General features: G+C 45.3%; 1 protein-coding gene across 1 annotated transcript in view; it reads right to left on the bottom strand.

Annotated features, from left to right (window-relative positions):
* Positions 1-960, bottom strand: part of C4H3orf70 (chromosome 4 C3orf70 homolog) — an 82,014-nt gene extending 81,054 nt beyond the window's left edge. The window contains exon 1 of the mRNA XM_046003847.1: positions 448-960. Coding sequence (XP_045859803.1) covers positions 448-643 — 196 coding nt within the window. The 5' untranslated portion in view covers positions 644-960. The remainder of the gene's footprint in view (positions 1-447) is intronic.
* Between the last annotated feature and the right edge of the window lie 18,654 nt (positions 961-19,614).

Below are 19,614 nucleotides of genomic sequence, written 5' to 3'. Positions count from 1 at the left end.
GCCTGGAAAAGACAAAAGTGAGAAAAAAAGAAAAAAAAAAAAGAGGAGCATGTTTAACCACCAGCCCTGAAAAAAGGCTTCCCCTCTGGTTGTCAACTCTTGACGGCGCTCTACCATTTCTCAACACACTGGTCCTTTCCGATAAAAAAGAAAAAGAAACAAAAACAGATTCCAGTTTTCCTGGGACAGGGAGATCCCCTTTTGTAGAAGTGGCTAAAGCGAGGCTCCCCGTGGGATTTCATCTCGTAGCCAAGGCAGTGCCAACCGAGGCGTCCGACACCAGGGCAGCGCCGGCCCGCCCGGAGCCCAGGGTGGCCCCAGCTGGCAACCGAGCAGCCGCGGCCGAGCCCGGAGCCGCCGGCGCCGCAGGGTCCCAGCCGCGACCCCGAAGAGCCTCGCAAGCGCCCCGGGACGGTGGCGAACGCGGGGAGACGCGGCTCGACTTACAGTGACACCATCCTAGGTGACAGCACCAGTGCAGCTTGAAGCACTTGCCGTGGCTGTGCGTGGCACAGATGGAAAGCCCGTCGCACGGCTGGAAGTCGGGTCTGCGGGCAGCGCAACTCCGCGCCAGGGCCTGAGCCTCGTCCACTTTCTCGCTCTTCCAGCCCCGCTCGGGCGCCGACGCCGACGCCGCATTCATTTCCGCTCCCTCCGCCAAGCCGAGGCCGGGATCCCGGGAGAAGCGGCGTCTGGGCGGGCAGGAAGCCGAGCCGGCTGCAGACGTGGGAGGGCGCGGGCCGGGAGTCACGCCAGCGCGCGTGGCGGCGGCGGCGGTGCTGATGGTGCTGGTGGTGGTGGTGGTGGTGGCGGCGGCGGCGGCAGGAGCGCGGAGGTCCCAGGCTCGCAAAGGAGCCGCCCCGGGCGCTGCGACCGGGGGGGCTGGGCCTGCCGCCGCCTGCTTCCCTCCGCCGCGGCGCGCGCCGCGTCCCCACGCGCACACGCACGCGCACACGGGCGCGCGTGCCGACCTCCCCCCCCCCCCCCCCCCCCCGGGCTGGCGCCAAGCGTCGGTCAGCGAGCCCGGCCTCTTCACACACGCTGTCAGCGTCCCCTCTTCTCACAGCGAGTCCCTGACACACACTCACTCATTCCTCCGAGACCCACCCCGACCGACGCACGGCCATTAGTGAACATACAAGCGCCTCGGGGCTTGGCATTCACAGGCACGGCAGTTTACACGCGCGCTTCCCACACACACTTCCCGCCGAGCTGGGCAGTCTCGAGAACTCCGCCGAGGGCTGTGCACGCTGAGGACACGCCCACCCGAGCCGCTCGGTGGGCTGGTCCCTGCGCCTCTGCCCGCGAGGTCCTCTCATACACAGAGCCTCTCCCCACACGCGGCTCACATTTCCCTCGTACACGCCTCCCAGAGTAGACACGGAGGCCCCTCGGAGGCGCGCGCGCGTTCATGCCCGCGCGCACTCTCCCCCCAAGGCAAGCCTCCCGCTCCGGGCGCGGCCACTCCGCCACGTGGCAGGGGTCCAAGCCTCCCGGCCTGGGCCACCGCGCCCGTGGGAACCATTCCATGCTGGCCCTGAGATCGCCCTGGCGCCCCAGCCCCCGTCTCCATGGGGGTGCAGCCCCACCTTGCTGAGCAGGAAAATAATGCACGCGCGCGCGCGCGTGTGTGTGTGTGTGTGTGTGTGTGTGTGTGTCGGGGCGGGAGAGAGAGAGATGCATTTGTGTGCACACGACCAGTGTGTGGAATGTGTTGCATGGGTGTGTGGTTTGGTATGTATGTGGTATGTGGGTGTGTATGAATGTTAGGTTGAGTATGTGTGGTGGGGGTGGGGGTGTGTAGCTGGATGGGTTAAGTATGTACCTGGTATATGTGGAATGTGTGCAGTGTGCATGGTGCACAGTGTGTGATGAGGTGTGTGTATACAGGATAACATAGTATGGATGGATATACCAATGCAGAGTGTGGGTGGTGTGTATTTTTGTGTATTAGAGTATATGCGGTCTGCATAGTATGTGCAGTTGCGTATGCATGTACACAGTGTGCGCGTGAATGTGGTTACATGTGTTTTGTGTATATGAGCACAGGATGTGGTTACATAAGTATTGCGTGTATGTGTGTGGGATGTGTGCCGTTGTGGCGCCTGGGACTGGTAGGTCAAGTGTGTGTGCACAGTGCATCTATGGGTAGAATTGGGTCTGTGTAGTACATGTGGGTGTGGGCACAAACAGGACTCCTGTCTGCCACGGACTCTTGTATGTGGCTTTGTGTGTTAATGCCTGCCCTGGCCAGTGGGTGTGACTGGCCAGGATGGTGGCAGCGGTTCCTGCACACAATCAGCTTGCCTTCTTCCCTCCTGGGGACAAGCTGCTCCAAATAGATTTTCCATGCCAGGCTCAGCTGCTGAGAGCCCACCCCAATCCAGGCTGGATTCAGTGAAGAGAAAACAAACCATTTGCTCCCAGGGAGCATGGTTGGGAATTAGTGTTTCCCTGCAACAAGGCGAGACCTAGCCTTGAACACAGAAAAGGAAGGGACCTACTCTCCTTATTTGCCAACTGTTTTTCAGAGCAAAGGAAAATGCCTGTAATTGCCAAGGTTCAGGGAACAACAACAAAGCCTTTTGGTACAAATGCTGTGTGGGAACATGTTAATGCCCAGGTCCACTTTCTCTGTTACTTTATTTCTTTCCTGCTTTGCACTGACAAGGAGACTCGTCATGGTTTTGAAATAACAAAATTCATCTTCAAGCACTGAAAATCCTTGCTGCCATAAGCAATCTTTCATAATTTTCCCTTTTATTTAACCTCGGCTCAAGAAGGGAAATGTAATTTGCATATATCCGACTCTAGTGAAGTCTTCATTTGTTAGGGGTTACGGACTCAATTTGGTGGAAACGGAATTTTCAAGAAAGATCTGAATCAAAATCACAAAATATGCTTCCCCCAAAACCTAACACTGAAACAGCTAAAAATATGAAACATCGTCTCTTCAGCTTCAGCCCCAGGCGTCCCTCTCCTGAAAAAAATCCTAATGAAATACATCCCTGACTCATAAAATCTATCTGTTCTGGCTATTAATTTCACAGAATGACCCACCTCAGAATAACAAGAGTTAAAGGAAAACTTAATCAAATAAATCCATAATCCATTATTGCTGTGGCAAGCCAACCCAGAATTTTTTGAACAAAGGGGGAGTCCCATCTCTATCTTATTTCTCTCTTTCCCTAACCCATAAGCATTCTAATACTACCCATATTATATAAGGCCTTGTAACAGAATCTTTACAGCATTCCGCTAATATTTAAACAGCATCCTTCCCCTGCCTTCTATTCTAGGCTGAAACATGTTAGAAGTTTCTGCTATATGAAACCATACCGTCTCAGCTAGTGAAAAATGAGCATGAGAAATAATGCAATATAGCACTTTAACCAGGAGGCAAGGTAAATTATCCAAATACCCTATTTTATGTTAGCCACATGATTTGAAGCTGAGAAGCCTTTACATTTTCTGTAACACAAAACTCATTCTATCCCCTTGCCCCAAAGGTGCCATCTACTGTCTGCAGTGGAGCTGGAGGAAATAAATGTCCTGTGACCTCTCAAACATATATACATTTACCCTTCAAGATGTATTGTCAGGATACAAGTTTTTAAAGTATTATTACGGAAAATATACATAAAAGTAGAGATGCTAGTATAATCAACTTTCTTGAACCCATTGCCCAGTTTCAATAATGATTAATTCATTCTTGTTTCATTTTTAGCTCCACCCACTCATACCCCCACCTTGCCACTGGATTATTTTGAAGCAAATCCCAGACATCAAATAATTTCGTCCATAAATATTTTTGCATTTGTCTCTAAAACCGTAACCCACAGCATCATTATTACATAATAAGATACACTTTGATCATATACGGGTACTTGTCCCATTGGTGCTAACCTCCTCTCCACTGCCCCTTTTTGAAAGCTACCCTTCTGTCTGGAATTCTCCTCTTTCCTTCTCTTCCTGTCCTGCCTGCCTTTTCAGTGTATGGGCTACTTCCTCAAAGAAGCTTTTTTTTTTTAAAGATTTTATTTATTTATTTGACAGACAGAGATCGCAAGTAGGCAGAGAGGGAGAGAGGAGGAAGCAGGCCTACCGCCGGGCCGAGAGCCCGATGCGGGATTCGATCCCAGGACCCTGAGATCATGACCTGAGCCGAAGGCAGAGGCTTTAAACCACTGAGCCACCCAGGCACCCTCAAAGAAGCTTTCTCTGACCAACCTAAATTCTTAGATACATTCTTTCTTCATATAACTTTAAACACACAATTAAAGAGGGAGTTCTTGAACTAATATCTTTCCCCATTCTTCCCCTCCCCTGCCACAAACTGTAAACTCCTTGAGGGCAGGAGGAACATGACCTCTGTCTTGGTCACTATCTTGTTCCCAGTTCTAAGCACAGAGAATAAGTAATTGTTAAAGTCGTGAAAATTATTCCACCTCAGACTCCCAAAGGCTGGAAAAAGCCCATCTACAGTAAATTGTTTGCAAATATGCGTGAATAGTTTGTATAATTACTCTTCTTATAACCACACCCTTGGATATTCCCCCATTGACTCTGAACTTAGCTATGGGTATTAGCTATCTATTGCTATATAACAAGTCACTACTAAGTTAAAACAACTCCATTTTTATGGGTCAGGACCCCAGGCATAACTTAGGTACGTCCTGTGCTTCCAAGTTTCTCACAGGACTGCAGTGAAGGTGTGGGGCATGGCTGCATTGTCACCTAGAGGCTCAACTGGGGTTGGGTCTGCTTCCAAGTTCACTCACTCACGGTTTGTTGGCAGAATTCATTTCCTCAAGGAACTGTTGGGCTGAGGGTCTCAGTTCCTCACTGGTTATTGGCTAGAGAACTCCCTCAGTTCCTTGTCACACGAACTTCTCAATAGGCCAGTTCAGACATGGCAGCTTGCTTTACTGGAGCAAGCACGCAGAAAGAGTCAAAGAGAGTGTCATGGTCTTTTATGACCTAGTGATAGCCTATCACTTTTCCTGAATTCTATTCATTAGCAGCAAGTCCTAAACCCCATCTCTCATGCAGGGAAAGGAGAATACACAAAGACATGAATATCAGGAGGCAGGAATTCATGGGAGCCACATCATGTGACTCGCTTTAGCCAATGAGAGAATAATAAACTTGCCATTGCAAAGATTTCCAAAGAGCATGCTCAGTGGAGTTCCTTTCTTTCTGTGCTTGGAATCCTGAGAGTACCAGGTGTACAAGAACAATGGGAGGATGAAATGCCTTATGGAGGAAAAGGAAGATGCCCCATTTGACAAGCAGCCAATCTCTAGCCAATCAATGGTCTACCAACCACAAGAACTATCAGTGAGGCCCTGCTAGACCATCCTAGACCCACTAGCTGATCACAGAAGCATGAGAAAGTCCAGCAGAAATCCACTGAGCTAGTTATGACCTGAACAGCCACCAGGACACTCTACAGAATCAAGAGCTACATAAAGCAGTTGCTGCAAAACCTGCTGTTTTGGACAGTCTCTTACAGAGTAAAAGCTAACTGACACACCCACTGATCTCTTGTTGTAGGCAAGGTAATTGAGGATTCAAGAGGCTAAGTGACTTGCTTATGTCACAGTGCAGCAGGCATAGTGGGAAAAGTTCTCTAGGACCTGGCATCGGAAAAATGCAGATGGCTCAAGTCTAAGCTCTGCTGTTTCCTGGCTGGGAGACCTTGGCAGATCCCTTATGCTTTCTGGGCGTCAGTTTCTTTATCAGCAAAGCAAAACAGAAGGTTTCCCAGAACATCTTTTTTCACACAAAGCTCTGACTTGTCCATTTGGGTATGGATGGAGCTAGGGTTAAAATCCTTTTGGTCCGGATGTCATTTGTGAATGATCAGATTCTGCCTTCCTATTCTATTGCATGTATTTGTCTAATGCTACTGTAAGATAGATCTATGTACACCAACAATTCTGAACACTTTGATAGATCAAGCCATTACAAATCAGTTATGTTTTGGTTGCCTGATTGATCCAAGCAACTAATTGCATCATGGTTATAAATAACCTGCTAGTAATTGGTCAATTTGTCATATTAAAGCAATTAAAATGATGAAGTAGTTGGAGAAGCTTCCAAATGAGGAGCAAGTAAATGAGGAGTCTTCTGTGGGGAGGGAGGACCCGACACCTCTGTGGTATTGTCACGGGCATAACTTAGACCCTCGTCATCATCTTTAACATAAAGGAAAGAAGGGCAGCTTTAGAATCAGGCAGAATGGAATCAAAGCTCAGCTCCACTGTCATCTAGGGGGGTGATCTTGGGCAAGTTACTTGGCCTCGTTCTTAAATGAAAATTAGAATTCCTACCTCATATACTTGCAGTGAACACTAAACATGATCACGTATGTCAGGAGCCTAGCACTGTATCTGGCACATTGCTGATCCTCAAGAAGTGTTAGTATTCCACTTCCAAGCACCCCAAATGCCTTCCCTGTCTACAGACTCTCTACGCTCCAATCCTTCCTTCACAATGCTAAGAAGAGAACGCTCTAAAATCTGTATCATACTTAGCCTTAAAAACTTTTAACACTTCTCACTGCCTACTGAAAATGAATTCACACTCCTTTGTAGGCTATGCAAAGCCCTCCCAATGTCTTCTCCAGCTACTCTTCTTCATGCCTCCGTATCTGTACCCCACTGGATTATTTGTTTTGTTTCTAGACATGTAATATCCTCTCCTGGATGCCTTTATGTCTTCCCTCATTCTTCCCTTATCCTCTCCTTTGTCTCAAAATGCCTAACTTCATTTATGCATGCAATTTCTGCTTTACCTTCCAGTTCTAGCTCAAATGCTACTTGGAGCCTTTTCTTAGTTGCCACCCTTCTCCACACTCAAGGACATCCTGTGCCTTCCACTTGGTAACTCAAGTAGTGAAGCAGGTATTGTGTATTTCCAGTGCCTGACATTACGTGGGTACTCGGAGGCCCTCAACAAATATTTTGGAGTGGATACATTAAAAGATTTAGGACTAAAAATTCATAAATAATGTGGAAAAGCAAAACATCTGTTTTTCAAAGCTTAAGCCTCCAGAACTAAGAGATTCCTTTGGAGCCTTGGAAATTAAAAAGAAATCTTACTTAAATAAACTCACTTGTAATCTCATTGAATGTCTTACTTCTGTAGGTGACCCAGCCTACGACAACTATGGGCTCAAAAAGGCATTTTAGACATTGCAAGAATGACAGGCCCATAATAGAGAAATATTCATGGTCCCTCCCTAACGTTCTGATATGGCCCCATGAAGGGCAGCTTTCCCACAAAGTATCCCATTGTGCAATCACCAGAGGCAAGACAGAAAAACAGACCCAATGTTTTGGACCCTGAGCTGATCCAAAATAGAATTTCTTGTATTTTTACAGTGGTGGAAGTAGTTATTATTGGTGGATTGCCTTCATGTTTTTCAAAATTCACCATTTTATTCCTCAGTTTTTCTTAGAGAGGGGTGCACCACTTTTTGGAAAAGTCCATTAGAGAAATATTTTTATGTATAAAAAACTTTAGTGGAAAAATCAACCTCCAGAGTAGGTTTTGAACATAAAGAGTGAGGGCAAAAAGGCCAGTCATTACTGTGTCAAGCAATCAGCCTCCTGGGGACCTCAGTAAACACCCTCAGTGTTCAAGGCCAATAACCACTGAACTTTTCTTGAGTGATGTGATGTGACACTAATAGAAGTAAAATCTGGGTCAATTTTGTGCTCCACACAACAGAATCTGTTCTTTACGTGCTGACAGTCCACACTTACTTCTGGAAGCAGTCGACTTATCCTAATTCTGAAAGAAGACACTCTGACTTCTTTAAATGGTAGAATAACACACATTCTGCTATTTCCATTTTAAAAAAATATTTTTCCTTGATGATTAACAATTAAAATAATCAGCTTTCATTAGCTTATTTCAGGAAGCAGCTAAAGGCTAAAATGACAGTGAAGAGCGATCTGGAATACAATGAATGACTCATGGTTTATAAAGGAGGCAGCCGAGGTACCTCTTAACCTGTGGAAATGCTGGGAAGTAGTCAGCCCTCCGCCACACCCAGGGCCCCAGGCACTTAGGCAGTGTCCAACATACAATGCTGGGCCCACTCATCTCCTCCACACTTAGCTACTGAGTGTCTTCTGTGTGTCAGGCTCTGGGTTGGATGCTGGAGATCATTTAGAGGGGAGCTAGAAACCAACCACAAGAGTATAGAAAGTCATGGCTTTGATTAAGGGCTTTAAACAAAGCAAACTACAACATTAAGAAAGAAACAGATAAGTCTGCCATCAAAAAGTATTTCACAAAACCAGTGAGTTAGCACTGACAATGCAGACAAGCTGGAATGATGTATTACGGGAGAAGGACCGGCATGCATGCCAGCAAGAGAGGCAAAGGGCTATTCTGGAAGTCTGTCTTGCTTGAAAGTAATGTGGGCTGAAGGAGCGATCAGATGAGAGGAGGGACTGGTAGGCAGCGGCCAAATGATGATAAGCCCAACAAAGTTTAGATTTAGCCCTCTAAACCAGCAGTGTTTTGTTTTTAATTTTTTTATTAAAATATAATGTATTATTAGCCCAGGGGTACAGGTCTGTGAATTGCCAGGTTTACACACTTCACAGCACTCACCATAGCACATACCTTCCCCAGTGTCTATAACCCCCTCCCCCTCTCCCTGCCCCCCTCCCCCCGGCAACCCTCAGTTTGTTTTGCGAGATAAATCAGTTGTGTTTGAACCCACTGAAGCTAGAGGCACTTTGTTCATTGGAAACACTTACCAGAAAGCATAAATGAAAGAGATTTGTGAAGTCTGGCTGCTCCTGTTGGGGAGGATACATGCTGGTGGGAATGCTGAACTCCATTTGTTTGGTTTCAGGCAGGGCTAGTTGCGGTCAGCAGCATCTAACGTGGCTCCCAGGGAACACCACCTCCTGATCTACACAGCCTGTATAGCTCCCTCCCTTGAGTACACACTGGATTTAGCAACTCCAGAAGCAGGCATGGAGTCACTTCTAAGATTTGGTTGCAAACACTGTGACTTCTGCTGCTTTCATCTCTCTCTTCCTCATTCCCTGCGATCTCACTCTAAGGGAGCCAACTGCCATATTGTGAGTGGTCGTCTGGAGAAGCCCACATAGGAAGAAACTGGTATCGCTGGCCACCAGCCAGTAATGACGCAAAGACTGCCAGAAATCACATGAGTAAGCTTGGAAGCAAATCCTTCCAGTTGAATCCTCAGATGAAACCACAATTCTAGCCAACACCTTGACTGGAGCCTTGTAACAGACCTCGAGCCAGCTAAGCTATACCCAGACGGCTGAACCGCAGAAATTGCGAGATAATATTTAAGTCTCAGCATTGTGGGGCCACTTGTTATACAGCAAGAGATAACTATTACAGGCACCATGGCGGAATTCTGAGCACAGAGTGACAGGATCAACTGTGCATTTTACACTTGATCTTAGCCAAAAGGCCGAGAAGCAATCAAATGTGCATTTTAAATGCTAACTCGGGAATGAGCTAGCAGGAGACATTTACTGGGACAAGACCTGATAAGGCAGTGGCTGGCCCAGAAGGAAGATGAAGAAGGCCTGAGCAGTGGCGGGGAGAGGGGAGGGAAGGATGGGAAGAGGGGAAGGAGCATAATTACTGAAGAGGTAAAATTAATAAAACTTGAGGTTATTTGGTTGTGGGAGTAAAGGAGTTTCAGGGACAATGCTGGTCATCAGCTAGGGAGCAAAGAGGAAGGAATGTTTAGAGAGAAAGGGAAAAAGTTTAACTTGGAATGTGTGGAGATCAAAGTAGCTGAGAGTCATCTTTGTGGGGAACACTGTTACTTGGAGGCATGATACAAAGAAGTCTGAAATAGGGTGCTCTACATGAGAAAATGTCCTTACACATCAGGGAGCTGTCCTCACAGACGCTGCGAACTCCAGTGCCTTTGTGGGATAGGGAAAGAACACAATAGAGAGAAGAGTCCTGGGTATGAAGTAATAGGGAGCAGTGGAGACTGTGTTAAAATGAAAGGTTCCTACCTTCCTTAAACTATGAAAGCCAAACATGTTTGAAACACTGGTGTCTGCAGGACTGAACTCCACTTCAAGAGAAGCTGGACTTAGCATTCCTGAGGAAGATGTCACAACAGACTAAAAAGGGCGTGAGCTTTGGAGTCAGACAGCACTAAGTTCAAATCTTGCCTCCGCCACTTACTCACCAGGGTCCTTGGGCACATTACTTATCCTCTCTCAGCTGGCATTTCCTCAGCTGCACACAGGGTTAAGAATACCAATTTTAATGGAATTGTTGTGATTAAGCGAGATAATGATTTTTAACGCAAAGAAAGTTCCTGGCACAAAATAAGTACTTCAGAAGTCGTAGCTAACATTATGATTGTGTTATAATAATGGCCATTACCTCTCTGTGAAGGCCACTTCAACATACCCACCATTCTGTGTAGAGAGCACAAGAGTCATCACAGAGTGCCCATGTGAGAGCTCCCAGTACTGTGTCCAAGAGGGTGAGAGTGTGTGTGTGTGTGTGTTGCAAGTACTGTTAAGTAATGGAAAGTTGAATTTCAGGAGGTACATGGTACAAGAAGGAAACCCAGGAAACCATGGTACATCCAGGCCTCCACGAACTGGGATTTCATCCAGAGCAGCCCTCAGACAATGGCGGCGGGAGCTGACAGAGCTTCACAGTGGTGTTCCGGAAATAGGACTCCAGCTGTGTTGATGCTCACATCGCCAGTATATTTATTCTTTCTACCTTTTCTTTTTTCCACCTGATAGCTTCTCTTCTCTCACAGTGTCTGACTAACTTTGACCCCTTATAGTCCTAACCCCACCTATTCTTTTCCTTTCTAAAGAAAAGAATATCCTTTTCTAATTCAGTTAGAATTATCCTTTCTAATTCAGTTAGAATTAGATAGGATATCTAGTTCTATCCTATCTAATTCGGTATTAGATAGGATATCCTTTCTAATTCAGTTCCTGAGAGGACCTACCTTCTGCTTTTCCCTTGGGGCTTAAACTGTGAATGAGGATCTGTTTCAAAGACCATCTTAGCAGCCATCCACCTCTGAAAAAAGAGAAGGGGAAGTCACGTGATGCAAAAACCACCTCAACTTTAACAGGACCCGTGGGTGGACCATTTCCCATAGAAGGGACTGAGGGCATGGAGAAACCACAATTGACATGCCCAGTATAGTATAAGCTTGTGTCCAGCACAGGCCAGGAGGCTGGATCGCAAGGCAAATTAAAAAAAAAAAAAAGATACTGTTATTTTAGAAGTCAGTCTGAGAATATTTTTTTTTTAAGATTTTATTTATTTATTTGACAGACAGAGATCACAAGTAGGCAGAGAAGCAGGCAGAGAGAGAGGGAGCCCGATGCGGGGCTCGATCCCAGGACCCTGGGATCATGACCTGAGCCAAAGGCAGAGGCTTTAACCCACTGAGCCACCCAGGTGCCCCCAGTCTGAGAATATCATTCAGCCATAAAAATGAAGGAAATCCTGTCATTTGGTGACAACATGGATGGACCTTGAGGGCATTATGCTAAAACATACCAGTGAAATAAACCAGACTAAAAAAGACAAATACTGTATGATCTCACTTATACCTGGAATCTAAAACAAACAAACACACATCCCTGAACTCATAGATGCAGAGAACTTATTGGAGGTTGCCAGGGGTGTGAAGTGGGGTGGGGGAAGAAATGGGTGAAGGTTGTCAAAAAATACAAATTTCCAGGTATTGGATAAGTAGGTCCTGGGGCTGTAAGGTATGACATGGTGACTATAGTTAATAATACTGTTTTGTATATTTGAAAGTTGCTAAGGTAGTAAATCTTAAAAATTCACATCATAAAATCATTGGTAACTATATGTGTTAACAGGTATAAACTAGATTTATTGTGATCATTTCACAGTATATATAAATATCAAATTATTTGGTTATACATCTGGAACTAATATAATGTTATATGTCAATTATATCTCAAAAATAGTATTAGGGGCGCCTGGGTGGCTCAGTCGGGTAAGAATCTGTCTTAGGCTCTGGTTGTGATCCCAGGGACCGGGGATTGAGTCCCATATCAAGCTCCCTTTCCCTCGGCCACTCCTCTTTGCTTGTGCTGTCTCCTGCATGCTCCTGTTCTCTCTCTCTCTCTCTCTGTGTCAAATAAATAAAATAAAAAAAAAAATAGTCCGTATGAAATTAGTTGCCTGAAGATGTCACATAGCATTACAACACTGGAAGTTTCTTCCAGGAGTCCCACTTTTTTTCCCTCTGTCAATGGATCAGGTACAAAGGACTTACCAATGCGGTTAGCTCCTAGTGTAGTGTCTGTGGTGGCTGCATTTCAGTTCTTTATATAGCTGTTTGGAAAATGAACCTACGCTCTGCTCCAACGTCAAGGGCAAGGATAAGGCTTGTTTTCTCTCTTTGCTACTCATTCCTGCTTAGCCTGGGTGTAGAATCTGGGACATTACTGCGACTTCAGTCTTGCGCAGAGCTCATCCAGGGTGAAACAAGGGTAGGATCAAGTCTTTGCCCTCACTGGCAGCTGGCTTTCCCCAGGAAGCTGCTGTCCCCCCGGGTGTTCATTCTCTGCTTCCCAAAGAGAGGGCCAAGCCCCAGTGGCAGCTGGTGTGATTTCAAGAAAGCGTAGAACTGGGGTGTCCCTACCCTTCTTGCGTCTCCCATGGGTGTCCAAAGCCAAATGAGCCTGTTTGGAAGCTGACAGGGTGAATAGCTTAGAAGGTGACTGAGTGGAGAAATGTATAGATTCAGAGATTGACAGAATTAGTTAAGTAAAACATCCCTTTTATTACTTAGGAAAGTGGAGGCATAGAAAAGTGACATGTGACTTGCCCAAGGTCATAAAACCACTCATTCCACAATCTATTCCTGTTGCAGAAGGAAATAGAAACCATATATTTCCAAAGGCCCCTGCTCTTCCTTCTACCTTAGAGCTGTGAAGACAAATTGGCTTCTCCTTTGATGCATTTAAAATTTTGATTACTTCTTTTTGTTCTTTACCCACTGTTAGTTTTTAGGATGATGTTTTCCTACTGTGTTATTACAGATAAGGACCCAGCAATGCCCAAACCCTGCCTTGATGACTACTTCCCTCTCCTCTTCCCACCAGGCTCCAAGGAAGCTAGGCACAATAAATAATTACAGATTGTGAAACAAAATACCTCTTTATTAACATGGCCCAGGCATCCATACCCCAATGTAGAGCTCTCTGGTAAAAAAGTAAGTGAGGCCTTCTTCTTCTTGGGATTTCTCTGCCCTCTGATTGTCTGCAAAGATGAAGAAGTCAAAGAAACAGGGAACTATATGGCCAGGTTTGCACAATAGGCCTCGGTTGATTTATTCACCAAAATGCATGGTAGGAGGAGAGCAGAAGAGAAGAAACGGGAAGCCTGCTTAGTAAAATCTTTTAAAAAAAAATTAAGATCTTACGTGAGCAAAAAGGGAGAAAAATGCATGTACCAGTCACTGTTTTTAATTCTAGAAAATGTAAGACTGGCTCAAAGAAGTAAAACTATTTTTTAAAATTTTTATTTATTTATTTGACAGAGAAAGAGACAGTAAGAGAAAGAACACAAGCAGGGGGAGAGGGAGGGGGGAAGCAGACTCTGCGCTGAGCAGGGAACCTGATGCGGGGCTCAATCCCAGGAACCTGGGATCATGACCTGAACCGAAGGCAGACACTTAACTACTGAACCACCCAGCTGCCCCAGAGTAAAACTAATATAGCACATCACATTAACAGAAAAATGGAAATAGATACACATGTTTTATCCAAAGAGATTTTAATAAGTTGTTGACTATAATTCTCTTCTTTTCCTGATGAGAACTTTGAAAATCAGGTGTTGATAATTCAGAGATTGCTTTTTGTCATATGGAATTTAGTTCAGTAATTCATCAGAAGGGTAGATTCCTGGTCATCATTGTTTAAAACCTCTTCTCTTATATGAGAATATAGCCTTTACTCAAGGATGTGGAGGAAGGGGGACTGGTGAGAAGAAAAATATCAGCACCTCGGGGCAGGGATGCTTATTATTTACAGACTGTGGCACTAAGGAATCTAAGATCCAAGGAGAGACCAATTCAAGAGGCTCACATGTGCAAAATAACTTAACAATGCCCAAGAAAGGGGAGTAGGAACAAATGCTTCTGATGACTTAATGATACACTTCTTTAAAAATTACTTTCTTAATTTTGTTAAGTTAGGCGTCAGCCTTCAGCTCAGGTCATGATCCCAAGATGTGGGACCAGTCCCTGCATTGGACTCCCTGCTCAGTGGGGAGCCTGCTTCTCCCTCTCCCTCTGCCTCTCCCCCTGCTTGTGCTCTCTCTGGCTTTCTCTCAAATAAATAAATAAAATCTCAAAAAAAAATTTTTTTTCTTGCTTATTTTGCTTTGAGCTTCCACCAAACTATTTTTTAAAAAAAATTATTTATTTATGGGTACCTGGGTGGCTCGGTGGGTTGAGCCTCTGCCTTTGGCTCAGGTTATACTCTCAGGGTCCTGGGATAGAGACCCGCTTTGGGCTCTCTGTTCAGTGGGGAGCCTGCTTCACCCTTTCTCTCTCTGTCTGCCTCTCTGCCTACTCGTGATCTCTCTCTCTCTGTCAAATAAAATAAAATCTAAAAAAAAGGATGTATTTATTTATTTTAGAGAGTGGGGGGAGAGAGACAGAAAGTGCACATGTTGGGGTGGGGGCGGGGTGGGATGAGGTGGAGGTAGAGAGAGTCCCAAGCAGACTCCGTGCTGAGCTGGGAGCCTGGGGAGGGACTCCTTTCCACAACTCTGAGGCCCACTGAGCCAAAACCAAGAGTCAGAGGCTCACCTGACTGCCACCAGGTGCTGGCCTCCAAACTATTTTTGTCTTCAGCTATTCCAAATAGGAAACTAAGGCTACATTAGCTATGTTGGATTTCCAGTCTAAATATGATGGAGTATGTACGGAAAACAAAGAAGAAACACACTGGTATTCTTAAAGAAAAAACACACTGGTTTTCTCAAATCAGGATCTCTTGTTCTAGAAACATCATGAATAACTATTTAAGAAGAAAATATTCTGTATAAATATTAGAAAGGAAGAAGCAAGAGTATCTGTTTTACAGATGGCATGATTGCAGACCTAGAAATCGAAAGAGATCAAAAATTACCGAACATAATGAGTTCAGCTGCAGAACTGACACTAAAAAATGTGTATGTACGTATATACTGTATTTATTATATATGTATACATGTCAGTTTATATACTGATACATAACAAGGAAATACAATAAAAATGGATTTCTACTGTTGCTCTTACAACAAAAGCAGATTAAATGCACAGGGGTAGACTTGTTCATCTAGAGAACTTATAGAGAGAGTTAATAAATTGAGTGTTGTGCCTGTATTTGATTAGGAAAATAAATACAATAGTATGTCCAAGGTTAGGATGGAGATTTATGAAAGCCTCACAGATTAAGGTGCCTAAAAATGAAGAGTATGATTCCTCTGGTATAATAACAAGAAAAATGCTAAACAATGCTTATCCTAAAAAGCATAATGGTGGCAGACTTACCCTACTTAATATTTTGCTTTAGTAAATTTTGAAACATAGTACAAAGTGAGAATTATAAAGGCAATAAAGCACTATGTTACAAGCATAATTAAGGGGGTGCCTGGGTGGCTCAGTGGGTTAAAGCCTCTGCCTTGGGCTCAGGTCATGATCCCAGGGTCCTGGGATCGAGCCCCGCATCAGCTCTCTGCTCGGTGGGGAGCCTGCTTCCTCCTCTCTCTCTGCCTGCTTCTCTGCCTACTTGTGATCTCTATCTGTCAAATAAATAAATAAAATCTTTTTAAAAAAGCATAATTAAGTTGTTACATCAGAAAAAATAGAGATGTAACAGGTTAATTCAGAGTTTGAGTAGGACACATCAGAAATAATGCAGTGAGGAAAGGCATCACTAATAAATGCTATTAAGACAATCAGATATTGGCATAAAAAAGCATTCACTTATGCAGTGGTTAAGAACCAAATTAGAATCAGCTCAACTATGGCAAGTTCTTAAAATTCCTAAGACTCCTTTTCACTCTTTGCCCAATGGGACTGATAACATCTATCTTGAAGGTAGTTTTGAGGAGCAACTTGGTAACACAGTAGAGCACTTAGCCCAGTGCCAGGAGCCAAGTGAATAATATTATCATGAATCAGAGCATTACATATAAATGAGAACAAACTGGTTAAATGATCTAGAAATATAAACGAAAAACACTTATCCTAGTGGTGGAGAAGAAACAAATTTATGATCATAGAAGCATGAAGAACATTGTCAGAGACAGGATGGACATACAAAAACTTAAAGAAAAAAACCAACTCTTTTGAATGAAATGTATGCTTGAGAATAAACAGGTATTATTGAGCTCCTAAGGGAGGTAGCTTGGGAAGTGTTGCCAGCCGGGGCAACAGGTGGGGGTGAGGGGGGCACGGGGAGGGGAGAAGTGGCGCTGGACTTTCAGGATGGCCTGAAGTCTCACTCTCTCTGTTAAAAGGCCCTATCCCAGTGGTATGTCCAGGGCTTGCTTTCCACGTGAGCCCAGAGGTACTCTAACTCAGCGAAGGTGGCCCCCTTTCCTGTTCTAGCATCTGCTTTGGCTAGGTTTGTCCAGAGCCCTGTTGTCCCTCCTCTTCCAGCTTGGGGGCCAGAACGGCTTTATGCAGGCAAGACAGATCTGTGGTTCTCTCAGTGCACACTGCCAGCTGAGGCCCAGCTCGAGCCAGTCCGGCTGCCCCAGCCAGGCACCTCCAGCCTGCCCAGTTGTCCCATCCACGTCCTCTACACCGCATCACCGCACAAACTAATGTCAGTGCCTCCCTTGTTTTTTTTCTCTATAATTCCAAATTGCATTGTCATTCTCCTGTCCCCACCCCAATGAATATACCATCTATATTACTCAGGGTTCTTCAGAGAAGCAGAACCAATATATGAAGAGTTTTTTGTTTTTTGTTTTTTTAAATAAGGAATAGATTCACACAGTTATAGAGACGGTGAAGTCCAGATCCAAGAGAAACAATGGTATAGTTCCAATGCAAGGCTGAGTCTGAACGCAGGGCAAAACCAACACCCCAGCTCTAAGACATAAGGCAGAGAGAGAATTCTCTGCCTATTTTTCTTCCTATTTGGGACTCAGTGGGGGAGGCCCACCCACCTTGGGAAGGGCATTCTTCTTTATTCAGTCTACCAATTATCCAGAAACACCCCCACAGACACACCCAGAAATAATGTTCAGCCAAATATCCGGGACCCCCCGTGGCCCCATCCGGTTTACACAAAAAATTAACTGTCACAGCCTCACTGTGTGGTTCATACCTCTAAGCCTTTGTGGGGGACTGTTCCCTTTCTCATCTTCATCTGGATAGTGACTTTACCCTTTATGAGCCAGTAAGTCCTCCAGAAAGCCTTCCTTGATATGTCCTTGCTGAACCAAAAGCCCTCTTCCAAACGTCACAGCAACCTACCTATGCGTTTCTCCCCGACAAGGTTGCAAGTTTCTTATGGGCAGGAGACAGTCCTAGCTCTTGGACGTCTGTGTTCTTAGCACAGTATGGGCCCACGACAGTCCTAAGAAAGGTCTTGTGCCTTCTGCTGCTGTCCATCTCATTGCTGGTCACTAGTTCTGACATCACTCTTAGTCCTACAGAAGCTGTTCACACGAATCTAGACGGTGGTTCTCAGCCCGGATGCACATGGGGACCTTATAAAACTCCTGGGGACCTTATAAAAATACCAGTGCCAGGGTCTCATCCAAAGCCAATTAAGTCAGAATCTCCAGGGGTGAATCCAAGTGTCGGTATTTTTTCAAAGCTCCCCGGACTGATTTGCCCATGCTGTCAGAGTTGAGAACCATCAGTTTAGGACATACTTCAGAGCCTGACCAAGAACTGATCTTAATTCTGAGTCTGACTAGGCAGACAGGGGAAGGGTACCCTTGCTGTTTTGGTTGCTATGCAGGGCGCAGGGCTTAGGGCAGTCAGGAAGCAACTCAGCCCCCCCCCCCCCCCCCCCCCCCCCCCGGGGCCTCTGGCTCCAGGCTTAGAGTTATCACCTTCACACGTTCTTGAAGTCTGGCCCTTTGAAGCCCTTTCTCTGGGAACTGACTTTGAACTCTGCCTCCCTCCTTCACAGGCTTGCCTTGACTTCGGGGCAGGGGTGGGGGGGCGGTGGGAGATGGGGCACTTCTGTTGGCCTCAGGTCACTCGGGCCTTTCCAGAGTTTGATTTCTTGTGTCATTCTGTACCAGAGAATTTTCATTGACAGCTCTCTTTACAACAAACAAGGGAGGATGTGTTCTCCTAATTTTACAAATGAGGAAACCCTGGGGTTTGTTACTTATCCCAAGTCATACATGTGGAACTAGAGTTCAATCCAGTTCTGGCTGGTTCCTGACCCCATACTCTTTCCACCAAACCAGCAGATCTCAACAACCACAGAGGTTATATATGTCCCGGGCCTGGGATTAGCATAATATGCAGGCAAATCTCTAAGTATACCGGGTATTGTATGTACATGGAAAAATGAATGTGACTGGCATATACCCAGAATGTTTCCTACAGTGCACTGATGCTATCGTAGCTAATAAAATGGTTTCATTTAAAAGCATGAGTGTTACTTAATAGCCTAAATCATAGTCTCCTTTCTCAATCAAGAGATATGGAAAGTACAACTCTTATATGGGCACTTGCAAACTTTTTTTAAAAGATTTTATTTATTTGGGGCGCCTGGGTGGCTCAGTGGGTTAAGCCTCTGCCTTCGGCTCGGGTTGTGATCTCAGTATACTGGGATTGAGCCCCACATCGGGCTCTCTGCTTGGCGGGGTGCCTGCTTCCCCCTCTCTCTCTGCCTGCTACTCTGCCTACTTGTGATCTCTGTCAAATAAATAAAATATTTTTTTAAAAGATTTTATTTATTTATCTGAGAAAGAGAGAGACGCAGTGAGCAGGGGGAGTGAGAGAAGGAGAAGCAGGCCTCCTGTGGAGCAAGGAGCCCAATGCAGGGCTCAATTCCAGGCCCCTGGGATCATGACCTAAGCCGAAAGCAGACGCTTAATGAGTGAGCCACTTAGGCACCCCAGCACTTGCAAAAAAAATTTTTTTAAATTTTAAATGGGACCCTAATGCTGGAAAGATCTGGATGCCCACTCTGTGAAGGGTACAGTGGTATAGCTCATGTTCCCTGGGTCTGCCATAGCCAACCTCTTTCCACAGGGTTCCATATTCTCAAAGAGTAGTCTCTAAAGTGAGAGACTATAAAACAGTCTGTTGGGGTAAAGGAATAATATATCTGAAATTCTATTTATATTTATTTTTACCCTTACCTTTAAAAATATCCACATATGGGGGCTCTTGCGTGGCTCAGTGCGTTGAGCGTCCAACTCTTGATTTCAGCTCAGGTCATGATCTCAGGGTGGTGAGATCGAGCCCCATGTCAGACTTTGCACTCAGTGCCAAGTCTGCTTGAGATTCTCCCTCTCTCCCTGTCCCTCTGCTCTCCTCCGTACTCAAGCGCTTGCTCTCTCTCTCTCTCAAAAATTTTTAAAAAATATCTA

The sequence above is a fragment of the Meles meles genome, chromosome 4 (genome assembly GCF_922984935.1).
Source record: "Meles meles chromosome 4, mMelMel3.1 paternal haplotype, whole genome shotgun sequence".
NCBI lineage: Eukaryota > Metazoa > Chordata > Mammalia > Carnivora > Mustelidae > Meles > Meles meles.
This window is presented reverse-complemented; position numbering and strand designations above follow the sequence as displayed.